We start from the raw sequence: 10560 nt of genomic DNA, 5'->3' as shown, positions 1-10560 counted from the left end.
ATTCTTGATCTGTACTTGATGCTGCCCCAACAATATTTATTTAATGGCTTTCAGCTTGTTATTCCGGAGAATAGCTATAGATTTCCTCCCTGCGCGGTATTTGCGACTTAATTTGTGGCTTTTTGATATAATATTTGTGAAAGAACATCCTAGCTGTAATCTGCCCACCTTGTATTGTCCATGGTATTTTAGAGAGTCCTGACAAGTGTCTGTGGTACCGCTTGCAGGAATTGGCAAAATCTGCAGGGTCTGATGTGTCTTCATGACAAATGGTGCAAACATAAAAGGCGGAACTATTCATCCAGTTGAGGTGAAGAAACAACTAAAAGCTCAGGAAACCACTGTGCAGAACAGACTGTTACCTGTGTATTGATAGCAAGGGAGCGTTTCTGCCACTACAGGTAATATTGGAACCACTTCATAGAAGAAAATACCTACATTTATCTTAGTCACATTCATTTTTAGCAATAAACCTCAGGTTTATGTTGTGTTTTCTTGACTGGCTGACTTTCATTGCCTGTTAAACTGAGTCAGATTATTTGACATTTGTAACCATGGTGACCGCTTTGGTTAATCTCACATCTCATGCAAGTTCAGAAGCGGGAATATCAGTGCGGGGACAAAGTGCTGCCCAAGCGTGGGGATCCCTCAGAGTGCTGAAAGGCTCCTGTGCCTTTACCACATTAATACGTTGTTTGAGGTTTCTGTTTTCATCTTAAGAACCTATAAAATTACTCTATTTTATGGTAACGTTTGTGATGATAATGCAGGAACCCTGGCCTTTACAAATGTAGTTTTTTAAAATTCTTACTGTAAAAGGAGAATTTGCACAGGTTGCGTACCAGTGTTCAGAGGTCATATCACAGAGCCTACAGTTCTCCCTCCAGATCAAAAGCAAACACGTGGTGAAAGTTCTTACCTGACTTAAGGAATGGCATTAAAAACTAAGTCCGAAGGGAAACTGTGCTGAAGTCATTTCACAGATGAAGTACGAACATGAGCTTCCCCTTCTCCATGTTTACAGTCTCAATTTGCATAGAAACAATTGGTTTCACAAAAAATTACCAAACTTACCTCTGCTTTCGTAACACATGGGTATTTCTGTGGAATTGCACGGTGCCTAAAGGGAATAAACACCTCAGCGAATGCTGCATGTGGGAGTGTCGGGTGGGATTGTCGGTGGTGACCTCCCCAGAGCTGGGTGCAGCAGTTTTGTGAGAGAAGCAGCAGCGTTGGCTTTTGTAGTTAAGATTAAAACTCGCTTTGTCTTCTCTCTGTAATTTCAGAGCTGTCCCCTGACAAGTCACACGGTGGCAGAGTTTTCTACAATGAAGTGGTAATTTCAGCCGTGAGAATCCCCGTGGTCATTTGAGGTACATGTGTTATCTGTGATCAGCAGGGATCTGAAACAAGTTTTGTTCTAATACAGATTCTGGGAACAACTCCCAAACATGCAAAAAAAAATCCCTAAAGCTCAGCTTTTCTTTTTGGGAGAGACTGAAATCCTGTCTCACATAACAGAATGCTTGAGCCGTAAGGATCAGTGTTTAGTGACTATGATGTAAAAGCACCAAATCACTAGGTTATGGCAGAGTAAACAATGAATCCGCTCAAAATCAGCATCGTTGCTCATGCTGGTGTTTGTATCTCTGGTTCATTGTTTCCCAAGCTGCGATTTAGTCTCTTGCACGTTTCTAAAACAAAGGTGATGGTTTTGCCTTTCCATGTTCCGCTCTGCAGCAGCTGTTTGTGCCTTGGTGTGTGGCTCCCGCGCAGCTGGAGGTGCCCACGTTCCAACCATGGCACAAGAAGCTGCAATAATAGATAAAATTAGTACAATGCTCCTTGCTGACCCACCTCTGGTAAAAGCTGCTGCAGGAAAATGTGTCCTCCTAGGAGGAGCCAAACTTCACTCTAAGTTTGTGAAATAATTCTCAAATATAGTAGAGAATTCAGCATATTTAGTTTTGAAGAAACTGTTACTTTATCTTAAATTTGTGCGGCTGAAGTCCTTAAAGACTGAAAAACATGTAGTGAAAAAAAAAAGTAGAAACAATACATGAGTTATTATAAAGGTTGGTGGTATTTGGTTATATATGTGGGAGTGTCATGCAGCTAGATATAACTGTTCGAAATGGAAAAAGTAACATGGCATTGTAATTCCAGCACTGCTGCTGGGGGAACTTTTTTTCCTTTAAACAGGCTTTTAAAAGACAGCGTGTGCTCCAGTAGCAGTGTAATAAGGAAAATAATCTTGTTTTTAAAGACCAAAACCAGGTCTGTATTTTCAGTGCCTGTTGTCACAGGACACCAAGAATGATGACTCCTGAGAAAAAGGTGGATGGGAAAGAGCTGGATGTTCTGCTGATTTTTGATTTGCAATTGGAGTCCTGGGTGTATAGACATGTGGTAACAGAAATGATTTTTGATTTGCAACTGGGAGTCCTGGGTGCATAGCTACATGGTAACAGAAATGGATTGTCACATCATGTATTTTCACTGGAGTTTTACAGCAAAATAACTTCCAAGTGTTTCAAAAGTTATTCTCTTGTCACCATAGTGACTTCGAAGTGATGTAGTGGTCTCTGTGTGACTTTGGGACCCTGTGGACATTTCTTCCTTTCCATTTCCCCTTCCCCAGCAGTACCTGACACCGACATCTGTTTTCCCTGATGCTCCAGCCGACAGCCCTTCATTATAAATGTTCATTGTTTTGCAAAAAGTAAGAACAAATACATTATGAAATGAGCGTATCACTAGTAGGATTTAGTAATTTATTCTTTTGGAGGCCTATTGCTTATATTGTATTTTGGTTTTAATTAGGTAATTGCGGAGTTCTGAGAGATGATAGAACAGCAGAAGTACCAGGTCGTGTCCCTGCCATCAGAGTTGACTGCAACCATTTTCAAATAATCGACCTTTTAAAGTTTGCACCATGTGCTAGAAATCTTTAATGTCAATGATTTTCTCATTCTTTGATACCATTAATAAAAATGTTAAACCATTGCAGACAAACAAGAATCCTGGATTTAAGGTCTGTTAGCAGTAAGTTTGTATCTTGAACCATAGCCTCTGATTACATTAGTTGAGAATTTATTCTGTGAAAAGGAAGAAGCTGAGAGCCTATAGCACAATAAGGAAGAAAACTCATCCCAAGCTGTAAAAATTGCTTGATTTTTTTCATGTTCATGTTTAAGTACGAAACCCAGAACTCAAGAAACTGCACCTGGAGCAATGAAATGGGAAAGAGAAAACACATGAGCTGGTGTGCGCAGTTGCTGAAGGACAAACTGCCGCCTGCCAGGTCAGATTTCCACAGCAGCTGTGCAAAGTCTGCACCCGGATTGCTCTGAGGGCACTAAAGGAGTGACAGGAGGTGATTTAAATCTGTAATACTAGACTAAAATATACCTCTTCAAGGTGTATAACCGAGCACAGAGACTGTTGTACGTAATGTTGGGATGTGCACAGGTATCGAGTTTGCGCTGTTTCCTGCATCTTTAACTCTGCTGGAGCTGCAAACTTTAATTCTGTAAAAACAAAAAACTCCTTCCCACCACCCCAAACTTCTGTAGTTTTAACCGTACGGGTGTTCTTAGCACCGTACATCTGGACATTATGCCAAAGCATGCATTTGAAAAACACCTGAACTGAAATGCTCAATCCTAATTAAGTAGCCACACAAATAAAAAGTGATGTGGAAGGAATTCAGGTCACGCGAGTGATTGTAAACGGAGCCTGCGCTGGAGGAACCGCGACGTGTTGTGGGCAGCAGTCAGGTCAGGCTCTTTTGAAGATTCCATGGAAAGTCACAGGGATGTTCATCTCCACCTCGGCCCTGGCAACCTCGCTCATGTCCTTGGCGTTGAGGACCAGCAGGTAGGCGGGTTTGGGCCCCACGCCCGGGCTGATGACGATGCTCAGCACAACCCCTGGCAGGGAGAAAACAAAACCACCCGCACATGGGACGCCAGTAAATCCCATTATTATTGCACAATCACCGTCTCTGAAGTAGACTGAGATGATTTATTTATTTCTCATGTTATTTTGGCTTCTCGCCATCCCCATCCTGCCAGCCCGGGGTGCTGTGGCACCGTAGCTCCCTCAGAGCTTCTTTCCAAAACGGAATAATGTTTTTATTCTGAAAAAGGAACTACGAAAAGCTATTGCAGGGGCTGATGACAAACATCACATGCAGAAATATATATCTCAAATTTGTCCACTCATTTTTTCAATATTATGAATTACTTTATAAATTACTTCAGAATTCTTCTCCTCGGGTTTAATGCTACAAGATCTTCATTTCTGGATCGTGGCATCCCTGTGTGGAAGGGATAGGACATCATAGCTCTTAGGTTTGTGTGCTCTGTGTGTCAGTCATGGCAGGGGACATGGGAACAACCTCACAGTCTGTGATGGCATCAGACACAGCCTTGGGAAAGTGACAGAGCCCAGTTTAACTCAGCTTTTGCAGAGGCTTAAGTCTCAGGAAGTGAGAGAGACTTAAACATATTCCTAAAATGTGCATTGTCTACTTCACTTAAAGACAGCTTTTAAAAACAAGCTTAAAACCTTCTCATTTCAGCGGGACTCAAGCTCCTGCATCATCACTTTCCTGAACTGGGAACACATAATATGAAATTTCACTCTGAAATATGACACAATTTGGCTATGAAGTATGAAACTCTCACTATAAACCAGTGAGAGCTGGCTCTTAAATTCAGCAGAGCCATGGTGTCCTTGACTAAAATAAAAGAGGTATTTACCGTCATCTTCCTCCAGGGCATCCGGGTGGGAGACGAAGATCGGCTCCGAGGGGTATGAATCCGGCTCCTGCCATACCCACGTCTCCTTGGTTTTAACATTCAGCTTGCAAAGCTAAAGGTGGAAAAAACAAAACAAAACACATCTCAGAAATACTGTTCTTGTCCTTAAACTGGAAGGTCATGGAAAAGACCCATTCGGTGATAGTTACCCTGTCTGGGACAAAGTGATTCAGCCCCAGCCCATACGTGTACGTGTAAGGTTTCCCGCAGTATTTCTTGTAATTGATCTGTGGAAATTCAAAGGCTACAATAAAAAAACAACACACATATGTATGAGGAGTGGTGGGTGCAGGGGGTGCTGGTGTTGCTGTGAGCTGTGTTTGGGGATCGTTATCTCACCGTGGCGCGGCCCTGAGAAAATCACTTCTGGCTCCAGCCAGACGGTCTCGTCGCTGCGCAGCGTGGCCGTCGCCGTCGTGTAGGGCAGCGTGACCAAGTTCTTGCCCGTGTCAGCCTGGGACCAAGAAAAATACCCAAGAGAAACGGAGAAACAAATTTCTTAGTCTGTTTGAAGCTGGAGCTGGTGGTTTGGCTGGCACCCCAGAATTTTATTTTATCACTCCTTAAGTGCTGGGCCAAATAATGAGGTGGGTGAAGAGTTTTGGTTTTCTGCAAATCGGAGAAAAGTTTTCATTATGTCAAACCACCTAAGCAAGCTTTGGTCCTTCCTTTTGTGCTGCTGCAGCTTCTCACCACCCTCCACTGACATAAAACCTGTATTTTATTGATCTTTTAGCTTAGATTTGAATGTATTTTCTTTGTTTTCATTTAGAATCCATGCAGAGGATCTGAGTTGTCTCCACCCAGGAATACCCCAAGTGCAGGAAATCCCACAGATAAATTAACCCCATTTGCAGAGATGTGTTGTGAGCTGCATTGAAGGGCGAAGGCAGTGATGTGCAGCAGAGCCTTGCCAAGCACAGAACATCGATAGCTTGGCAACGGCTGCTGCTTCCATTTTCTGAGTGTATTTTTAATTAAGTGGGGTCAGGCAGAGCACTAGCGATGCTTGGACATAAGCCCTGCAGAGGAGGGCACCTGGTACCCCCGGTACCTTGTCGAAGTTCAGCGGCAGGACGTATCTGCGGGCTTCGGGCTGTGGTGCCTTCTCTGCGTGTCGCTTCACTTCGTCCCAGTTTGATCGTAAGTTGGCTAAGTAGAGGTAATTGTAAATAAACTCAAACCTGCATGGAACCAGGGTCACAGACAGAAACAAAGATGTCATTTGCGAGCAAGGGCATTCAAATGCGGCTTTTTTTTTTTCCCTAAAATTCAATGGATTAAGAGGAGTCCTTGGCAGAAGTGAGCTGTGTATGTGCACTGCTTCCCCTGCCAGGAACACCCGGCAAGTGCTGGTTTCCATCCCGAGCGCCCATGGCAGCGGCCAGGACCACCCCAGCTCAGGCATCCTGGCTGTGCAGCCAACGCGGGGCTGGCATCACCATTTTGGTGCCACATTTCTCTGTGTTAACACAAATGCAGCATTTAAACCTCACCCAGAGCCTGCTCATTGCAGCCCCAGGAGCTGAAACAGGATCAGCCCTTCAGTGGTCGCATTTATTAAAGATAAAAATAACTTTTTTAATGGACAATGAGCTTCAAACATCCTCTGCACCTCTGGATAACTGCCACACTGTATAGGCTGTGTGTCACCATGTGCGAATATTTCATTGCAGGGACTGGCGTGCTCGGGACCCTTGGCCAGCTCCATTCTTGGCACCGCCAACACTCACCCTTTCCAGGTGCAGAGGTCGACGATCAGAAACCCATTATCTTCGTAGGTGTTAATGTGATGGAACAGGTTGAAGGCCGAGGTGCGGTATTTGATGTTGAGGAGCCTGCCTTTCTTTTTCTCTGCCACGTGAAGCCAGACCTGAAAAGCCAGCAGCAGCTCGGTTTGCGCTCAGAGAAATGAAGGTTAAACCAAGATGATGGACCTCCCAGTACAGCCCAGCTTGGTATGACCGGCCGCTTACCCCCATGGTTTCGTTGGACTCAAAGCAGTCCATGTAGTTGGCTCCCCAAAGGCTCCAGGAGGAGAGGAACTTGAGAAGGTTGATCTTCACCGGCGTTTCAACAAACACGATGTAGTCCGAGGTCAGCCCAAAGCTGTTTGGAAACGTGGCCAGCACGTCAAGCTCAATGGGAGTTAGTTTGGACAATACCCATGTAGAAGTTCATCTTAAGCACTGAATAGATCATGCAGATCATCACTTAAAGTGACAGGAATATAAACATGCTGATTTGGGCATATCACCTAATTTTAGTCACTGATTACATGTGAGAACAAGCCCCGCGTGCCACTTTTCCAGAGCACGCAACGGCGGTGAAGCTGTGCATGGCCACCCCACCATGGTGTGCTCGCAGGAATCCATGGGGACAGAGCAGCCGCGTTGTGGGGGACACACTTTGGGGGACACATGAGGCGCGTCCCAAGCTGCGACCTTGGTCCCAACCCCACGAAACCTCACCTGTGAACGTAAGATGGCTTAAACCTGTCGCTGCAAGGGAACTGCACCACCACCTCCGCCTTGTCCAGCGGGTCCTCCTTGTCTGGAACGGGACAGGCGAGGGGTTAAGGAGGGTTTCACCTCCACTTAGTCTCTGTTTGTAGTGTTTACCCAGCAAGTTTCTGCTTCTAACGCAAAGGTGGTTGATGATTTAGAAACTACATAAATAATTGTTTTTAAGGCAACATTTCTCCTACCTAAAAAAAATGAATAAAATCTAAAGAAGATTAAGAAAATGTAACTTCATGACAAAACTCATTTGAAGGATAAAAACATGATTTATGGGACAAGATGTTCTCGATTCGCTCAGGGTTGGGATTAACTGACCTGTCTGAAGCGGAGGAACCCGTATGATGTTATAGGCGAGTGCAAAGTTTTTGCCGAAGCAGTTGCCGATGTTGTAAACTGTCCCGTCGTTTTCAATGTGGGGATGAGCCGTTGCCCCATTGACGGACACGTATTTACAGAGGTCCACCTGGGGAAGAAGATGCAGCAAGTCAGGAGCTTTCTCCGCAGGAGATGGGAGGTCGCCAGCTCTGCAAAGTGTCACAGGTCCGTACAACCTCACTCCAGCCATGGAAAGCTCTTCACTAAGCCCAAATCACCGTCCACTTTGCAATCCAGCTCCAGTTTGCAAATGCCAACCCACACATGAGGACGCAGACCCCATCACCTCCTAATTAAATATCAGTGAGAGCAGCAGCGCTGGGTTGGTTTACCAGCTCATTCTGACTCTGCTCTCATTAACCCTCCCAGCTGGTTTGATTTCTGCGTCACCTCCCTGGAAAACCTCAACTCTCACCTTGCTGTAAGAGGCTTTTATTAAACGTTTTCATTTTAGTTTTATTCCTCCACCTGTTTGGAAGCACAGTACAAAGACGCACCTGCTTAATGGTCTCTAGCGTATCTGGGTTAATTCTGGTTATAAAGTTGGTCTCCGTACAGGCATAATAATCTTCGCCAATGGGGTAGACATTAACGAGGGCGTTATCAGTGACCTCCACACCTTTGAAGTATGAAAAGAACCTGAATAGAGAAAACAGGCAGGCAGTCAGGGAAAGTGGAAGCACCACAGGACATCGCTGCAACGTCCACAATCCCGAGGTACCTGGAAAAGATGTTCTTGCACGGGTCTGGGTAGGCATAGGTGCCAAATTCCGTGATCACGATCCTTTTCTCGGTCATCGCTCTCACGTAAGCGTCACTCCTGACGAACCTGGGCAGGGCGAGAAGGCACGTCACAGGTATAGCTGTAAACCCACAATGGACTGTGCAGTTAAAACGCAAATATTCTTGCGATGAGCCTCATGAGAGCTGTAGGTCCCCACAGCTTCACGCTGCATCTGGAGCACGTGGGGTCCAGCAGCTGCCCCCCAACCGCATCCCCAGTGAGGGATGGCCAGGGGGAGCTGAACCAGCTGGAAACACGGTGATTTGGGCAAACGTTCTGTGCCAAACACCTGAGAGCCGACAGCTTCTGACTGAAACACTTCTCATTTTTCAGAGAGGTGGTAACTCTGTCACTGGCTGTAACTGCATCCAGCCCTCCCTCCCCTCCCCGATGTTTTGTAATCTGTGCAAAAAGTTGCATTTCTGCTAACTATGAGTAAGTTTCAGTTATTTTCAGCCTGTCTCAGTGATCTCACCATCAGAGCTCTTCCAATAACCGCACTGACTTGAAATAACCGGCATCTCCCACGTGCTGGGCAGCAGAGCAGAGTTGAGCAAATGCTTTGTTATTTTTTTTTCTTGGAAAATTGGCACATACCTTCGGTGATAGGTAACGTGCCCCTCCTTGAAGTCAAACTTGTGGAGCAGCGCTTGGCCGTCAAAGAGGTGGTAGAAGGGCTCTGCGCCAACCTCGAACAAGCCAGGGCCGCATCTCAGGAGGCTCCCGCGCAGCCAGCTGGGAATCCTGCCTGCGGAACACGCGGCGTTGGTGGGTGTGAATCAGAGCAAGTCATTCTTATTGTGTCAACAGAAAGAACAAAACTTCAAACCATTTTTTTTTGCATGTTTATTAAACTTGGTTTCTAAACATGCATGAACTCTTTATAGTTTCCTTCACCTACATGCCTCCTGTAGACCAAGACATTCAATATTGAAGTGTCTGAAAATGATCCAACCGATCTGTCCTTCCTCTACCCCAAAACACACCAGCCCTGTTACAACCTCCACTTCTGGCCCTTATAAAGCCTCTGAGCTCTGGTTGCCCATGAGCTCTTGAGAACAAACTCTGGGCAGGAGGAGCTCAGACCCACCTGTGACATGTGCGGTCACCGGCGAGGACAGTTCTTCCACCGTCTCAAAGAGCTTCTTGTAGCCTCCAGCGGGATGCTCCACTCTGGAAGGGGCAGCAGACCTGGCATTAGCCTTCTGTGATTTTGGGGTGGCTTTGGAACCCACCTGCCAAGGGAGGGGGTTTTGCTTCTGGATGGACTGATCTGCTGCCTGCAAATAACCTGAGAGGTCAGGAGGGAGAAGCACCAGCCATGATGGGGCTGCCTAGAACCAAATAAACCCCAAGCGCATGATGGAGGAACAGGGAATACAGGCAGGATACCTGCACACCACAGACAAATTCAGGACATCCAATCAGGAAGCGAAATCCAAGGTGTATTTCCCATGTCTTGGATAAGCAGGTTTTTTTCTTTTGAGCAAAGAAGAATTATTTTTCAGGTTCCATTTGTGATCTACTGCAAAGTCCGCAAAGACACACCAGACACAGGCATCGTCCTTCTTCTCTGAAGCACAGAGCATCCCCTGGTACCCAGTGGTGATCCTGTCTCCCGGCAACCAAATCAGGGGGCACACATGCACAGACACCCCCAAACAGAGCCCCCCTCCAGCCTGCACTGACCCCCAGCCCCACAGCAGCCAGCGCTGCACTGTGATTGCCATCGCTGACCTGCTCCTGCGCGGGAACGCCCACAGAAATACTCACTGGTTGTACATTTTCTCCTCTCCAGCAGCCGAGTGCACAGCAAGAGTCATGCGAGGGGTATTTATGGGGCACTTCCGGGGGGAGCTCTGTGCCCAAAGCCGCCCCCACCAGCACACACCCCCTGGGAACAGAGCGGGCTTTCAGCACCAAAATCCTCCCGGGGCTTTGAGAGGTTTTGTCTCACTGTTCACATAAAAAAGGGCTTTGAATGTTTTTCTGAGACCTAAATTCTTCCCAAGCAGAAGTAATTACAAAGGAAAAAAAGAAAATAGAAAAAAAC

General features: G+C 46.1%; 1 protein-coding gene across 1 annotated transcript; it reads right to left on the bottom strand.

Annotated features, from left to right (window-relative positions):
* Positions 1-2745: 2745 nt before the first annotated feature.
* On the bottom strand, positions 2746-10301 carry RPE65 (retinoid isomerohydrolase RPE65). Its single transcript, XM_065842471.2, has 14 exons — positions 10281-10301; positions 9598-9680; positions 9105-9255; positions 8445-8552; positions 8221-8362; positions 7664-7811; positions 7298-7379; positions 6803-6935; positions 6560-6699; positions 5881-6010; positions 5166-5280; positions 4976-5070; positions 4767-4878; positions 2746-3932 (listed from the first exon to the last, which is right to left on the bottom strand). Exons 1-14 carry the CDS (start codon positions 10289-10291, stop codon positions 3781-3783), a joined length of 1602 nt encoding a protein of 533 aa, XP_065698543.2. The 5' UTR covers positions 10292-10301; the 3' UTR covers positions 2746-3780.
* Positions 10302-10560: the final 259 nt, after the last annotated feature.

Source organism: Patagioenas fasciata, chromosome 6 (genome assembly GCF_037038585.1).
Source record: "Patagioenas fasciata isolate bPatFas1 chromosome 6, bPatFas1.hap1, whole genome shotgun sequence".
Classification (NCBI taxonomy): domain Eukaryota; kingdom Metazoa; phylum Chordata; class Aves; order Columbiformes; family Columbidae; genus Patagioenas; species Patagioenas fasciata.
This window is presented reverse-complemented; position numbering and strand designations above follow the sequence as displayed.

Excerpts from the sequence above, each read along its gene's own strand:
- RPE65 (XM_065842471.2), bottom strand. Across the intron at positions 5,071-5,165 it reads TTTCTCAGGGCCGCGCCACG|CCTTTGAATTTCCACAGATC; the intron begins GTGAGATAACGA and ends TTTTTATTGTAG. Across the intron at positions 3,933-4,766 it reads TGCCCTGGAGGAAGATGACG|GGGTTGTGCTGAGCATCGTC; the intron begins GTAAATACCTCT and ends TCTCCCTGCCAG.